The 17593-nt window shown below is 39.0% G+C and overlaps 1 protein-coding gene across 1 annotated transcript in view; it reads left to right on the top strand.

The window, feature by feature from the left end:
• Window positions 1–8550: 8550 nt before the first annotated feature.
• Window positions 8551–17593, top strand: part of TRPM5 (transient receptor potential cation channel subfamily M member 5) — a gene marked incomplete at its 5' end in the record, with an annotated part of 65239 nt that continues 56196 nt past the window's right edge. Inside the window, one exon of the mRNA XM_083358972.1 lies at window positions 8551–8672. Within this exon, the coding sequence (XP_083215098.1) occupies window positions 8551–8672 (122 nt within the window). The remainder of the gene's footprint in view (window positions 8673–17593) is intronic.

Below are 17593 nucleotides of genomic sequence, written 5' to 3' on the forward strand. Positions count from 1 at the left end.
TTGAAGTTCGTTAGAAAGAAAAGTTAGGCAATGTTGAACAAGTGATGAATTTTGAACATAGTGGGCTCTTTTACATATGTTGCTAAATAACATTCTTGGGGATCCCTCTAGTGGCTAAAGTGGAAGAATAAAAATGCACAGTTTCACAGAGCACAATCTGTTGTTTTACATAAAAAGAAAACAAAATGTTTGACTCATTTACGATGTTAGCTTCAGAGAATGTTTACAAAGTTTTACCCTAACAATTTATATACAGTTTTGCTAGTTTATACATAGTTTAGAATTAATTACTAATCAGAAACATCTGTCTTTTATATTAGTTAATTTTGGCTATTACTTGTAAGATGCACAGAAACTCTCTATATAATGGAGGCTTTTTTAAAAACAAAAACAAAAACACAGTATATAGAGAGATTAAGTGGTTACCCACACAGCTCTTTACTTCAGAGATGCAAGGACACAGCCCGAAATGAATTACACTGCAACAGTAGCCAAAAACAACAATAACAACAACAAAACCCTCCCAAAAAGAGCTTATATTCGTGCCTTTTGCAGTTCCAATAAGTGTATAGAATAAAATTATCTAGATTTGGGGATATTCAACCTTGGCAACTTTTAAGATGGCGGACTTCGACTCCCAGAATTCCCCAGCCACCATGGGTAGAAGTTGAAATGCACAAGTCTTAAAGTTGCAAAGGTTGGACACCCCTGCTCTAGACTGAGTCATAAAGGAACTCACCTAAACAATGAGATGGGCAGCATCTAGATTTGACAAATAAATACTAAATATATACATCCCTGGAGGGGTGGGGAATAGATTATAGAGAAAGTTTAGTACCTTATGTAACAAAAAGAAAATTGGTGGCTGAGAAAGTAGAAAGGTTACTGGCATTCTTGTCAGGAAAACTGCAGGGACCAATTCAGGCAGTTGCCAAGAGTCAACACTGCCTTTGCAGGTTGTTGTTGTTGTTAGCTGCGAAGTCGTGTCCGACCCATCGCGACCCCATGGACAACGTTCCTCCAGGCCTTCCTGTCCTCTACCAGCTTCTGGAGTCCATTTACGCTCACGCCTACTGCTTCAGTGACTCCATCCGGCCACCTCATTCTCTGTCGTCCACTTCTTCTCTTGCCCTCAATCTTTCCCAGCATTGCCTTTGCAGGTACACATACACAATTGTTTCCAATATTAAGAGCTCTGTTTTTATTTTTAAAAATCTATTTTACCTGCAGACACAAAAGAACTATTTTTTCTGCAACATTCATATTTATAGGAAAAATTTAAAACATAACATGCAAAAAAAACAGATTGCTGTAGGTATAAAAGGACATACGCCATAAACAACTGTTCTGAACTATAGCATAATTTTGTAAAGATCTTCTTCTCTATGCTTTTCTTTAAGGCTTAGGCAACATAAGGCAATTCAAGATAAAGTGGGGTATTTTGGCTGTATATGATTTCTAAATACAGTTTAAAGCTGGCTATGATTAAATTAATCCCTTCTGCTTACACAAAAACTGTATATACATATTTAGGCAGAACTTTCCCTGCAAAAAACAGCACTTTGGCAACAAATGTGAAATTTCCATTACAAAGAACATAGGATTGCTGGCAAAGAAAGACGTCTCATGTTGTTTTTCCTTCCACAATGGCAAATTCAGTGTGTATCTGTTCTCTTCTTTCACTTTCCCAACCCTAGGAAGGAACAAGGTTGCTCAACAACGCCATGCAAAGAAGAGATGAAAATGATAGTTTAGCCATCAGAAAAGAGATTTGCCTAAATGTCAGAAGCATCAACAAGTTTTTATGGATGTGGAAGCAATCATCATATTGATGTTGTGTGGGCAGTCCTTGTTTGGCAGCTGCCTTGTTTAGTGATGATCCGCAATGGTAATGAAGAAGTAACTTTGCGACCAATCCTCACATTCATCATCTTCACAGATCTGTAAAGCAAAGGAGAGCTAAAGTGAGATCATAAGAACAGTTATGATTTCACTTAGTCACCACTTCACTAAATGACCAAGTTGCCGGTCCCAACTGTGGTCACTAAATGATACTCCAAATATCCATAGGACTGCAGCTAATGGCCTACATGGTGACCCCAGAGTGATTCGGAAACAGTGACAATGGAAAGGAAAAATAAGTGAAGCAGGTACAGTAGAAAGCTATATTTTTGGCATCCTCTGCTGTGGACCACTTTATCTTGGAAGCCAGGTAGGCAAGTTTCCTATTTTCAGAAGAATAAAGAAAGGAGCAAAACCAGAATATGATCTATATAGTAGGGAAGAGGCACATATGTATAGGTGTGACCCTGATCCACACCAGACTGGCAGATCCATATCTGGGTCCATAAATCTCATATACCTCTGCCCTTGAGTTTCAGCTCTCTGGCTTATTTGGGCAAACAACTCTCACCTGCTCTTTCTATCTCCTGCCGCTCCTTGGAAAATCAATCTCCTAAGTCCACTGCAACATGAAAAAAATATCTTTTACCTTTTGTCAAATTTAAGACTACAGTTCAGAAGCAACTTTTCGAGGATTTTGGGCACTGAACTCAAAGCTTGGAGGGTTGCCTATGGCGCGAGAACTCAGGTTATCGCTCTTCAAAGCACTAGCAATTCAACTGCTTTTGATAATGGCAGTGAAACAGCTACTGATAGTTCTTTGCCCCCTAAGTGCTTTTGGTTACCAGAAAGAAAGATTTGCCTATTTATTTATTTTTTGCATGTTCATTTATTTGTCTGTTCTCTGTACACCTTGAAACCAGCTATTTGATTAGATTCCTTTGCCACAGGGACAGAGGCGGGCTATTTCTATCACCATCCCTGCCACAAGATCCAGAAGCAAAGCAAAATTTGAGTAAAGCAAGAACAGCCCCGTCCCCACCCTTCATAAGAGGAAAAGAAGAAAACCGGTATGCTTTAATTATTCTGTGCAGCTGCAGCATTGCAAATCATGGCTACTGAAAAAGATTGTCAACAGGTAAGACAATATTTTTAATGATATTTTTTTTCCTGTCTTCAAGTTGGTGTTGACTCTAGTGTCTATTCAAGTTCCTGCAATCTTCTTGGTAAGAGTTTACAGAACTGCTTTGCCTTTGCTTCCTTCTTAGGGCTGAGAGGAAGTGATGGGCTGAAGGTCAGCCAACTGACATTGTTCCTTAGGGCAGGATAGAACTTATGGTCTCCTGGCTTCTAGCTCAACCGCTACACCAAACTGGCTCTCCAGTTTAAATATACAGAAATTAGTTAGATTTTTTTTTTTAGCAATAGCCTTTTAGGGAAGGGGCAAGGACTGACTAAAGCAGAATTGTCGGTCAAAACAAAAGTTCTTTTTTTTTCTATATGCATCACACTCCGGTGGGAAGTTAACAGCGTTCTGTGCACCTTTGGCATCTAGTCATGCCGGGCACATGACCACGGAGATGTCCTCAGACAAGCGCTGGCTCTTCGGCTTTGAAACGGAGATGAGCACCGGCCCCTAGAGTTGGAAACGACTAGCATGCATGTGTGGGGGAACTTTTACCTTTACCTTTATCACACCCTGAAGGCACCTAGCATATAGTGTGAGGCCATGACTCTGCTTTCACCATTATAATAAAAGTAGCAAAACCTCACAGATGTACATGGGTTCATATTCTTATATTTAAGAAATATCTCATCATTTTAGCAATTTTAATAAATTTACCAACCTCATATTTATCCCTTTTATAACTATTCATAACATCTCTGTTTCGATTCCATTGATGTGTTTGCCAAGAGTCCATAATGACTTGATAGCACATAATCAGCCAATCAATTAGTCTTCATTTGTTGCATCTTGCTACACAAATGTATCAAAATTTAATACTATTCTGTCAGCCATAATGAAAGGTACTAGACCTGGAATATATCCAACCTTTTGTGATAAGTATGTAGATATATAATGAAAGCAGCAGTCTTCATAGGCATTACACTGTAAATGATCCATGACCTATGTTTCAATATTATCTGTGATGGTGAGGGACTTATTTATTTATTTATTATGCCTAATACTTATCCAATGGCATTATAGAATAATGCTAAAGTTGCAGCAGATGCCTGACCAATCATGAAAAACACAGACCTAGACTAGTAAATGAGGCCTTAATGTCCATCCATGTTTCTCCCCAAATGCTTTTCTAAAATAAATTTGTTAATTTTGATGTATGGATTATTTCCCCCCCCATTGCTTTGGCTACTTAATTAATACATCTAGATTTCAGAATACTACATTGAATTCCAAACAAAGATCCTTTGCTTTACCTGGAACAGCTGACATCCTGCGATATACTTTTAATACCATCAAATAACAACATCTTCCTATGCCTGGTCCTTGGGAAGGACTCAATAGGTGGATAAAAATGTCCAATTCAATTTGAACATCAGGCTGACTGTGCGGCAGACATAATAGCAATGGCACTTAGACTTATATACCGCTTCACAGTGTTTTACAGCCCCTCTCTAAGCATTTTTATAGAGTCAGCCTATTGCCCCCGAACAATCTGGGTCCTCATTTTACCAACCTCAGAAGGATGAAAGTTTGAGTCATCCTTGAGCTGGTGAGACTCAAACTGCTGAACTGCAATAGTAATATCCAGGCCATGGCCTCATGATTGATGGTTATTCATGTCTACATTTTGGATATTCATTTTGAATGTTAACTGTACTTCATTTAGCAATATAATCTATTAACCTTTTATGGACATCAGTCAACTAGAGTTTACTACAACAGTCAACTATATTAAAATTAATGAACATTTATTGAAGCGGCAACAACTAAATCTATTCAGCATATTTCTAAAGCATTTCTATCTTACTTTTGAACAAGGGGGCTTTGAGATTGCAATTTCCAAACCTGCTACTGTGAATCACCTTTATGACAAGTTTACCTGAAGAAAATGATAGCTCCTTGCTAACTAAAAATAGTAGCCTCTCAGGTATGGACATCAGACTTAGAAAAACCACACATTATGATTAAAAATTATGTAGGGCAAGGGATAAAATGGCAGTATGTCTATAGTCATGTTAAATAGGCCCAGTGGCTTAGCATATTGTGTGAATATAGTCATATTCTCTCAGTTTGTTCCTCTTTTGATATTTTCTGGTATCAAGGAAAAATTCTAAAAACGCAGAAGGTTTAGATTAATGGTGCTGAAACTAATCTATCATGAGAAATACTAGATAATTAATAGGTAATTTATTTTGCTTGTTTGGTAACCACTACTCAGAATCCTTAATGGGTTAACATTGTAGTTTTGATGAAAATGGAATATTCAAATGTCGTGCAACATTCAGAGTAATGCATTTCTACCAGATAGATAAGATATTAATGTTTTAATAAGCTACATTTAAAACTGATATTGCAACTGGAAAATGAAGTAAGAGATAACGATAGTGAGGTATGAGATAAAGTTTAAATCAAAAGCTTTCAAATTGTTTCTAATGCCTGAAGAAAAGTCAGAATTAAATGTTTCCAATTTTTAATACTAAGGTAACACAATCTGATTACGTACAAGACAGAACAACAAGCATTAGAACAATTTCTATTAAAAATCTCTTCTTATTTTTTATTCTCCTGTCTCCTCATTCTTAATAGAAGAACTTGCACACAATTTAGATTATTTACTTCTTTGAAATAACATCTGGAGTCCGGTTATTTTAAAAAGTGGTTCATAGTAGTAGTCTACGTTGTCCTGGATATTTAAAGTTCATTTAATAGGAAAGTAATGCAAATGAATAGAAAGCAAACACAAATAACCTCAACAAATATGGGGCAATGTAATTGCACCATGGAATTAAAATGCAATAGCCTACTAACTGTTGCAAACTAGTCTAACAAGCTGGCATCGACTGGAAAACAGAACAACTCACACCGCCTACATGTGAGAACATGACTCAACCTAAGCAGACCCAACCATGACCTCAATCAGTCTTCATATGATTTGCTCATTATTATTTTGAAATAGGCCATTTGGCAATACCGATCATGTAAATAGTAAATATAAATAATAATAATAAAGCCAATTTTATTATATCTCCTTATGTGAGATAACTTGTTATTTTTGTTTAATTTCCAGTTGGAGTTGGGGAGAGACCTAACTGTTTTATTTATTTCTTACAAATGTATTATATGTTCTTTATTCTTTATTCTAAATATTATAGGGGCCTGTTGTGCCCTGTGTATATAGTAGCTCAATAGTAGCAGTCAATACACAACGGCTGGCCTTGGTTCAGAGAGAGGATAGAGGCTTCCATTTTGAATGGAGTACAAGTTCATATAGGCTGAAACCAGCTAAGCTCCCTTTATTAGATTTACAGAGCAGTATCATAGAATTACTCCTTCAATTTGTTCTGGGCACAGGATAAAAAACTAATCTCCAATTGAAAAAATATGGGACTTTAAATATAGCCAACTTTATTTTTAAAATACTTTTTCAAACTTTCTAACAAATATCCAAGATAGGTAAAAAATGAAATTAGCCTTAAATATTGCCCTTTTCAGAACTCAGCCTGAACAATCCCATGTTTTGTTAGTTGTCCATTAAGGAATTAAGTTGCCATAAATTGTTTGGTTGTAGCCGGCACAATGGGAGGACAATGCCAGTTAGCTCCTAAATCCTAACTGAAGTAAGAAGTCTTCTGGCATTCCAGGGCAAATACCAAGCCTGATCTCCATCCTCCCATCACTTCTCAAAAGCTCCATATATGAAGAACAGTTATTTTCCAAATTAACGTTTACCACATTCCTTTGCCCTTGTTTGGAAACTCTGAACTCTGGATCTTGAGAGAGGACTATTCATTTTCACTTAGAATTCTGGAAGCAGCCAGTGGGCCATCAGCAGTTTGGCTCTGCTCTCTCAGCGGTGATGGACAAGCAGAACATTTTCTGATTCTCCTGAAGTACTGAGGACAGCAAGGACCAGGACCAGCCAAGCCCTCACTGGCCTTGTCCATCTGTTTCACTTGGGAAAAATGTGGGCATGATTTTTTTAAAAAATATTTTGTGTTTGCATGCCTAGGTGTGGAGTATAAATATCCAAATGCAAATAATGGTAAACCCACTTGGCCTCATCATTTCTGAGAGCAGCAACTCAATACCATATATAAAAGGTTGCTATTTGACTACTGTTGTTTTAGCACAACAATGTGCTTAGATACTGAACTCTACAGCACAAAAGAAGTATGTGGAAGCGTGGGTCACCTGAGTAAATGTCAAAAGAGTAAGGAAACTGAAATTAGAGAGGATGTAGAAGTTGGACAATTACAGAACACAGAACTAGAGACATTTATACAAGTGAAAAATAACGTCTGTGGCCTTATGCAGTCATGCCGGGTTTAGAGATTTTAACTTGGTGGAGCAGTGGGCTAATGCCTCCTTAAGTAACACCAGCTGCCTGCAATTAGTGCAGGTTCGAGTCCCACCAGGCTCAAGGTTGACTCAGCCTTCCATCCTTCCGAGGTAGGTAAAATGAGGACCCAGATTGTTGGGGGCAATTAAGCTGACTTTGTAATAATGCCACTTGAGATGGGGCCGAAAGCCCTAATAAGCAGGCATATACATAGAATGAAGGCTATTGCTAAGCACATTGGTTTGTGCTTAAATTGTAAGCCGCCCTGAGTCTTCGGAGAAGGGTGGGATATAAATGGGATTTTTAAAAAAACTTTCTCTTTCCCTCTTTTTTCCTCCCGAGAATAAGGTTTTTTTCTATCATACTTCCCTTCAGGATTTTTTCCTTCTCAGACCTGTTTATTCCTGTTTTTCCGTTATTAGCCACATTCTGAATTTTTAAATTCTTCCACATTTGGTCTAATTCAAGTTCCTTCCTTCACCTTCTTCCTTGTTCTTTTCAGCAGCATCCAATTCTTCTCTTATTGGATCTTGCATCAGGATTTCTTTTTGATGATTTAACATTTGCTTTACACACATAGGGGTTGTATGTCTGTGAGCACCCTCCCCCCATGCTGTTGTATCCCTTTCCTCTGTAATTAAGTTACTGAAGAGTTTGTTGAATCATATCTGGAAACCAGGAGTTTCCAAGCCGCAAGTAAAAAGCCGGGCCGGCAGACATTTGACAGTTGACAGCTGTCAAATGGCCGCCCGAAGCAACAACGCACGCCCACCGCCCAGCCGGCCGCCATTCCCGTTGACAGCTGTCAAAAGGGCTGCCGGGGGCCAACGCGCACGCGCCGGATTTGACAGTTCCCGGAACTGTCAAATCCGTAGTCTACAACTTGGTCCTCCGAACTGAGCTAAGCGCTCAGCTGAGAGGAATTCCCTGACAGCCGCCGAGCTGTCAAAGTACTGTTTGTTGATTGGCCGTTCTCCGAACGGCGGGGAAATACCGCTACCTGATTGGCTGTGTTGTTTGACAGTTCCCTATATAAGCCCGGATTGTTTTGACAGTCAGCTGCCGGGAGCTGAACCGAATAAACGATTAAACCTTGCCTACGGTCTCACGCCTGTCTTTGTAAAGACAATTCATTTGTGATAATGCTTTAGAAAAGCTAATCACAGATTGTCACCCAGAGAACATGGCCATCAAGTCAGACTCAGTTCAAGGGAAACTCAACTTTAGGTTGAGAGCCTTACTGGTAACAAGCACAAAGCTGAATTTTCCCTGGAAGAACTTCTTTGTCATTGTGGATCCAGGGAGGTATTGTGGTTTGCAGAACTCTTCGCAGTCTTGGCCAGTTTCACAACAATGACTGCTTCTAAATAGCACTGCAATAAAAAGTGTTATACTCCAGGTAGTCTTTGACTTACAACCACAGTTGAGCCCAAAATTTTTGTTGCCAAGCAAAACAGTTGTTAAATGAGTTTTGCCCCATTTTACCAACTTCCTTGTCACGGCTATTAAGTGAAACAGTACAGTTGTTAAGTTAGTAACCTGGTTCTTAAGTGAATCTGGCTTCCCTAGTGACTTTGCTTGATCACAAAAGATGATCACATGACCCTGCAACCGTCATAAATATGAACCGGTTGCCAAGCATCCAAATTTTGATCACGTGACCATTGGAATGCTACAATAATCATAAGTGTGAAAATGATCATAAGTCAGTGTTTTCAGTGCTGTTGTACCTTTGAATGGTTTATTATTATTATTATTATTATTATTATTATTATTATTATTATTTATTAATAATAATAATAATAATAATAATAATAATAATTAATAATAATAAAATAAAAATAATAAAATAAAAATAAAAATAGAACTGGAAGGGACCTTGGAGGTCTTCTAGTCCAACCCCTGCACAGGCAGAAAACCCTATACCATTTCAGACAAATGTTTGTCCAGTCTCTTCTTAAAAACTTCCAGTGTTGGAGCATTCACAACTTCTGGAGGCAGGTTGTTCCACTGATTAATTGTTCTGTCAGGAAATTTCTCCTTAGTTTTAGGTTGCTTCTCTTTTTTGGTTAGTTTCCATCTGTTGTTTCTTGTCCTGCATTCAAGTGCTTTGGAGAATAGTTTGACTTCCTCTTCTTTGTGGCAACCCCTGAGATATTGGAACACTGCTATCATGTCACCCCTACTCCTTCTTTTCATTAAACTAGACATACCCAATTCCAGCAACCATTCTTTATGTTTTAGCCTCCAGTCCCCTAATCACCTTTGTTGCTCTTCTCTATACTCTTTCTAAAGTCTCAACATCTTTTTTACATTGTGGCGACCAAAACTGGATGCAGTATTCCAAGTGTGGCCTTACCAAGGCATTATAAAGTGGTGTTAACACTTCACATGTTCTTGATTCTATCCCTCTGTTAATGCAGCCTAGCACTGTGTTGGCTTTTTGGCAACTGCAGCACATTGCTGGCTCATATTTAAGTGATTGTCCACTAGGATTCTGAGATTCCTCTCACAGTTACTACTATTGAGCATGGTACGACCTATACTGTACCTGTGCATTTGGTTTTTCTTGCCTAAATGTAGAACCTTACTTTTTTCACCATTGAATTTCATTTTATTAGATAGTGCCCAATGTTCAGCTCTGTCAAGATCCTCCTGTATCTTAAGTCTATCTTCTGGAGAGTTGGCTATTCCTGCCAGCTTGGTGTCATCTGCAAATCTGATGAGTTCCCAATCTATCACCTCATCCAAATAATTGATGAACATGTTGAAGAACACTGGGCCCAGAGCAGAGCACTGGGGTAACCCACTACACACTTTTTTTAAAATCCCATTTATATACTGCCCTTCTTCGAAGAGTCAGAGCGGCTTACAATCTAAAGCACAAATCAATGTGCTTAGAAATAGCCTTCATTCTATGTATATGCCTGCTTATTAGGGCTTTCGCCCCCCCAGTGGCATTATTACAAAGTCAGCTTATTGCCCCCAACAATCTGGGTCCTCATTTTACCTACCTCGGAAGGATGGAAGGCTGAGTCAACCTTGAGCCTGGTGGGACTTGAACCTGCAGTAATTGCAGGCAGCTGGTGTTACTTAAGGAGGCATTAGCCCACTGCTCCACCAAGGCACTTCCCTCCATGTAGATGCAGTTCCACTGAGGACCACATGCTCAGTACGGCTGGTCAGCCAGCTACAAATCCATCTTATCAAGTAGTAGGTTGTGATCTACTTTATCAAATGCCTTATTAAAGTCCAAGTAAATTATATCTACAGCATTCCTCTGGTCTGGTAATTTTGTCACCTGGTCAAAGAATGCAATAAGATTTGTCTGGCATGATCTGTTTTTGGCAAACCTATGTTGGCTTTTGGTTATGACTTTATTTTCCTGTAGGTGTTCGCTGATTCGTTGCTTGATTATGTTTTCCAGAATCTTCCCAGGTATTGAGGTTAGGCTGATAGGTCTGTAGTTTCCTGGATCCATTTTATTCCCTTTTTTGAAGATGGGAACTACATCAGCTCTTTTCCAGTCCTCTGGTAGTTCCCCAGTGCTCCAGGATCTTTGAAAGATATAGTTCAGTGGTTCTGAGATCACATTTGCCAGTTCCTTCAAAATCTTGGGATGTTATCCATCTGGTCCTGGTGATTTTAATGAATAGTTGTAACTTGAGGACTATCTGTACTTATACATTTGCCTTTTGGCCCATTTCAGTAGGCTATTTCTTAGTTTTAGTTTTAAAACCAGTAAGAACCTGGGACCCAAATACGTGAAAGAATGCCTTTCCTTATAATATTTTAATTGTGCATGTAAGATCTGCAAGGAAGACTTTTCTTAAAGCACACACTGACTCTTTTGAATAAAACAACAACAACCTGTACTATGGGGCCTAACTAATGGATAATAATGATAGCATAAATTTTGCCTGCAGTTCATTAACTTCTATAAAATACTTTCACTTGGGATGTTTGAAAAATGGATGTGAGAACAGGAAGAGAGAGCTAAATACAATAAACCTGGAATGCTACAGAGCTATATTTCATAAGCAAGTCTGAAGAGGAAGTATATACAAATGAAATACCCTTTTGCATAAAGAAGAAAGACTGTATACATTGAGATGACACACCTTGTTTGGGCAGCTTCCTCTGCTTTGTTTTTTAAAATGGGGGAAAATCATTGAAATCTGAGTCCATTTGCATACCATAGCTTACAGTAAAAGTTGATTATACAGCAGATAAAGATATAGATATACATATACAGTAAATATATATTGACATTGCACTAACTGAAGTTGATTGTCATGGCTTGGTTGATGGGCATAATCAAGAAGGACATATTTAATAACTTTCACAGCTAAGGGCCCCATCCAGGACAATGTAGAAGACACTGCAGATCAGCGTGAGTGTGTGTGTGTGTGTGTGTGTGTGTGTGTGTGTGTGTGTGTGTGTAAGAGAGAGAGAGAGAGATGTAGGATGAATTAAATTTTAGCTATTGTTATTCAATTGTATATAGCCCTTTATTCTTTTCTATCTATCTGAGTGTTGGAATGTAATTATGGAAAAGGGCTCAGAAATTTGTTCATCCATCAGAAAGCTAAGTCTCTGAAAACAGAAAAGAACCACATTTGGTCTGATAAGGGAAACCACCACCACCACCACCACCAATTAAAAAGCTGAGGTTCAAAAGTGAGATGGGTCTGTGGAGGAAAGAAATCCTGGGGGGGGGGGGGAAACTCCCAATGCATCTTTATGGGCTCAGAGAGGATTGTTAGAAGTCCTGTCAGCCAACTTCATCTATCCCTTGCAGGAAATTTTCAGCTATCGGTTCCTCAGATTCCTGCTTGAAGTCTCCGATAGGAGAATGCCCATTCTTTGACTCACTGATACCCACGTATGTGGAAGGACAGTCAAAAAGGCCAAGATAGCGATGGAGCCTTACTAGAATTGGCTGTGGAAGCTCAGACTTAAACGTCCTCAGAAGATGCGTCATTATGGGTTTCCACCTCTGTGAATCTCCAACTTGACTTACTAGTTTTCTTCTTTAACAGCTTAGCCATGACACGATTCCACATATTCAGTGAAAATGAAAGCTCCTTGGGTGTATTATTTCTTAGTCACACACTTTCTCTAATAATTTAGAAAAGATTAACTATATTAAGGGTTGAATTATGCACATATCCAGTCAATCATTAATTCCACTCACACACACCCCTCATCAAAGGTTGCTCATTTGAGGTTCTTCCAATTGTGAAAATAGGAAGGATCCCACAGTAATTTCCAGGAACCTGGCCCCCAAAAAACTTTTCAGGTCTTATGTGCAAGTGAAATACAATATTTTTCTAGGAACTGAAATTCATAGACTTGACCAGCAGACATTTTTCAAAATATTTGAAAGCTTTAAAATTTTCAAGTACGTACATTTCATAAGGCATGATGATTAGAAGTTAGTGAAACAAGGTGGAAGGAAAGAGGAAAAAAATGTGGCTGTCCTATCCCCGGCTATATTTTTAGATAACAAGAAGGAGAGCTTCCAGATATTCAAATGTTATCTTACCAGGTACAGAATGGTACAGAAAAAGAAATAAGCAAATTTCGACAGTCCCACGTTTCTAGTAATAGAAATTCCAGCTTTTTTTCCCCATCCTATCAGAAACAGAATTCTTGGCTGGTAGAAAATAGGAAAGAAAACAGTTGGTTGTCTTGAGGCTCCTCTTCCATGACATGCTAATTTTCTCATTCTCAACCCACCACAGAGGTAATTTAATTTGTTTTTAGGTGTGTTTAGTTTTAATGGGTATTATCCCTCTTCCCGTGCCATAGGTCTTGCCTGATGAACAGCACACAGCTCCTTGTTGACCATGTAGTTGATTTTTTATGGTCAGGGGCTGGGACCTGGCAAGCTCCACTAAAGCCATTTTAGGCTGCTGTGGGCATGTTGCCTTCTCTCCAGTACATTGTTTTCTAGAGGCCAGTTTGTTTTTGGCATTGGGACAATCTAGTTCTTAACTTACTAATACTTCTGTACTAAAAGGCCGCTTCTTCACACATCTACCACTCCACAGACATGTAAGCAAGTTTAAAGGCTTTCAGGGCTGTTGAGAGGTAAAAGAAGCAGGAAGATATATCTTTCCTCACCAGATCTCCTGATACACTCTGTGGCAGGGGTCTTCAAACTGGGCCCTTTGATGACTTGTGGACTTCAACTCCCAGAATTCCTCAGCCAGGCACGTTGGCTGAGGAATTCTGGGAGTTGAAGTCCACAAGTCATAAAAGGGCCAAGTCTGAAGACCCCTGCTCTATGGGATAGAAGAACTGAATGATTATTCCCTCCCCTCTCTGTGACAATGACAGCTGATCCTAAGGTTGGGAGGGCTGGATAGGATGCCAAGATAAGGGTGGGGAATAAACTTTCCATCGAGTCTCTGATCTCACAATGTTGGAACCTGGCAAGAAAGTCAGTTGCCTTTGGCTAGTGCCTGTTAGTCTTAGAAGTGGCTCAGAAGTTCTGTTTGACTGATGTAAGAAGCAGGGGTGACCGCCCAGCACCCATAGTATATTGGGAGACACAAATATGGGTTTAGTGTTCCTTTTATGCATGAAAATAGTTTTAAAAGCAACTCACCGCAGAGTAATAAAAGGAAGTCAGGAGCTCTCTCACTGCACTTCACAGACTCTCCCCCTACAAGCAGTTGTTTTTAGAAGTATTTTTGAAGACACATTTAATGCTCATCTGAATATTACCTAGCAATATTACCTCATGAAATGGGATCTCTCCCAGTTACTTCACTGTTGTACTGGTGCTTGACAGTTAAACGCTGAACTCTTAGCTTTATGACTACATGTATCAGCTGCAAGCCCAGTGTTTGATCCACAGGGTGATGGGGAGGTGCAGTTGTAATAACTACTTTGTCCTGAGTTTAGCAATATTCCAGAATAGCACTAGACCCTGCCCAATAATTCTAAAACTATGCTGAACAAAGCATATGCAAAGAAAAAGAACCCTAGGGCAAGTTTTGAGAGATGGCTATACTCATCTGCATAGCCATTCATAAGATAAGATGAGATAAGATAACCTTTATTGACATTTTTTTTACTGTGGGCACAACGTTACACATAAAAAATGAAATTTAGTTGCCTGCTCTCAAAGTAAAACACATACATGACACACACCTAAGCTACTATATACAACGTATGTATAGACCCACACCCCTACATATACATAACAAATAAATATTAAACACTATCCATCTTGAATATATAACAGAAGGAGGAAGCTTGAGAGTTCACAAGGTTAATGCTGTATGGAATGAAACTATGGCTGAATCTGGATGTTCTGCTTCAGATACCACGAAGCCTTCTCCCAGAAGGTAACAAGGAAAACAGGTTGTGAAGAGGATGCATAGTGTCCCAGATAATCTTATGGACCCTGCTCAAGCAACGCTTCTGTGCTATGACCTAGATGGGAGGGAGGGAACTGCCAATGATCTTTTTGGCTGTCTGTTGTGATTCCTCACCAGCCAGTGGATCCGGCAGCTGAGTCTGAGGAATCAGATGAGGAGGAGAGGACTGGAGTGATATTAGAGTCAGAGGAAGGCTCTGAGGAGTTCCAGGACTTACAGTCAGATGAGGAGCCTGGCCTCTCTACTTGTGCTCAGGCTGAGACACAGCTGTGCTGGCAGCCTGAGTTGGACAGTAATGAAGAACAGTTGGGACATATCCAGGATGCATGAAAGCGCAGGCAAGAGAAGCAAGTTGGACAGAGGGATGCAATGGGGCAGCTCCAAAGGAAAGGAGAAAGTATTAGGAAGCCACGCCTTGGCTGAATTATAAAAGGGAAGGTGTGGGAGGTGGTGATTGCTGAAGGTAACTGTTCATGTTGAGAATTGAGTTTCTATGGACTGTGTTTGCCTTGGACATTGACTCAGGTCTGTGAGAATAAAAGAGGTTGGTTTTTTCATGCGGTTCCTGTACTGTCGATCGTCCCCCTGTAAAAAGTAGTAAGGATAAGAGAAGGAAGATGTGCTTTTCTTATGTGATGCAGAAAATACAGGCACTGCTGTGCCCGCTTCACCAGTGTCTCGCTGTTGAGTGACCAAGCCAGCCTACTCGTTAGCTACACACCCAGGAATTTGCTAACGAGTAGTCTGGCTTGGTCGCTCAACAGTGAGACACTGGTGAAGCAGGCACAGCAGCGCCTGTATTTTCTGCATCACATAAGAAAAGCACATCGTCCTTCCCCTGACCTTACATTTTCTACATCAAAATTCTATCTATCAGTCTTGCCCCATCCTACCTTAAAGAGAGTTGATATTTTTCCCACTGGTTGCTGATATTTAGTGGAAGGCCATACAAAGCCATGAGAATCCACCAATCACTTTCTTTAACTTCTTCTGTATTAAAATTGTAAGAACAACAAAATTCACCAGCCTTGTTAACTGAGGCAGAATAGGATTTAGCAATCAAGGCAGTACAATTTATATTGGCATATTTTTTTCTTGCTGACTCGGGGAAAGGGAAAATAAACACAAATGCAGCCATGAGGAAAAACATTTTTTTAAAATATAAATTAAACAGAAAGTAATTTACTTTCCCTTTATAGACTTATTTTCAGCACCTTACCAGGTCCTGTTCTATGCTGCCACCTATTATCTGCTCTTGAATACTGCAATACACCAAATGAAAAGTGAAAACAACAATGTTAATATTGGGATTCCTCATGTGAGCCATATCTTCTCACAAAACTGTGGGGGATTTTTTGAGTGAAAAATAGGTATCTGTAGAATATGATATATACTGTCAACTATACCATACTTATAATTTATAGGGCTATAGATTTTGCTTCAGATATAAAATGGTAAGTCAACATTTAGATTCAGGTCCAGAGGATAGTGGTTTTCTCTTCCCCCTAAATCAGGGTAGGCAACCCCGGCTCTTTTATGACTCATGGACTTCAACTCCCAGAATTCCTGAGCCAGCCATCTGGGAGTTGAAGTCCGTGAGTCATAAAAGAGCCGAGGTTGCCTACCCCTGCTTAAGTCAACATGCTAACATTAACATTGCTTAGTAAATGTTAACATATTGACTTAGTGGGAAATCCTGCTTAATTATTTTTTTTTGCTCGGATTTTAGCTTGTATCTCACTGTGTTCATTTGTGATTTGCTTTGCTTTGAATTATATGGTTATCACCAAAGCCTAGTCAGATCATGGGTGAACTATAGGGCAAGGATTATGTTCTGCCTCTCAACAAGCTATCAGTTTAAGAGAAAAACAACACAAGAACAAGGCAAAGCTCTTTCAAAGGCCTACTTATAAACCTGCCTACCAAGAACAGTAGTGTCATTTTACTTACATCTTTCAGAAATGTTTAACAAGTTATTTGGTTGTGTGTATTTATGTAATCTCTAGTTACATAAATCAGAAACATTGTTGATTTATTTCTCCCTTGAGAGGAAAAATGTTGATACAATCTACAAAAAAGGATCCATTAGTTTGTGTTTAAATAAAGCTTGTGATTAAAATCCACCATGATTTTGTGCCATCTGTCATTTGTGCAGAATGCCAGGTTGTTCCTATTTTATCTTTAAATAAAACTCAGTACAATACCTTACCCTTACCTAAACATGTTAGAATGACATTATCCATCTTTCTGCCTTAAAATGCAGTTTCACCCTTCCTACTTTTCAGAGCAATAAAAAGTTCCAGGGGGCTTACTCATTTGGAAGGCAATCATCAGAAGCTTAAGGTGTTTAGGTTATTTGACACATAAATAATTTAAAGGCATAACTTAAAAGTTCTCTAGAAGACAGTGAAATCCATTGCCTTGGTGTTGAAATTTCAGAGTCTCGATAGATGGCCACACTATTTAAATATATTTACAATAAATCCTCATAATAAGAATTAGTCATCTTCTTTGGCTTCTTCTAGCCTTCTTGGTTCATTTATCTACAATTTACTTTTAAAAACCCCCGATGTGGCTGGGATTTATCAGCATAGTTTTGGCTTCCTTTCCTTTCTTCTGTTCAGACCTTCAGTTTTACAAAATACCGGTATAATTCTTAACCATTTTATAAGCATATATGGTCCAAAGAAAGAGATGTTGGGGAGTGGGAGATGAAGAGATGAAAGAATGAGAGTTAGATCAGATTAAGTTGATGTGTCAACACTGCTAACATCGAATGTTATTGCTTGACAAGAGATGAAGAAGTAGCCGTTTCATATGTTGAACTTGTGT

This window comes from Vipera ursinii (genome assembly GCF_947247035.1).
Source record: "Vipera ursinii genome assembly, chromosome: 1".
Taxonomy (NCBI): Eukaryota; Metazoa; Chordata; class Lepidosauria; order Squamata; family Viperidae; genus Vipera; species Vipera ursinii.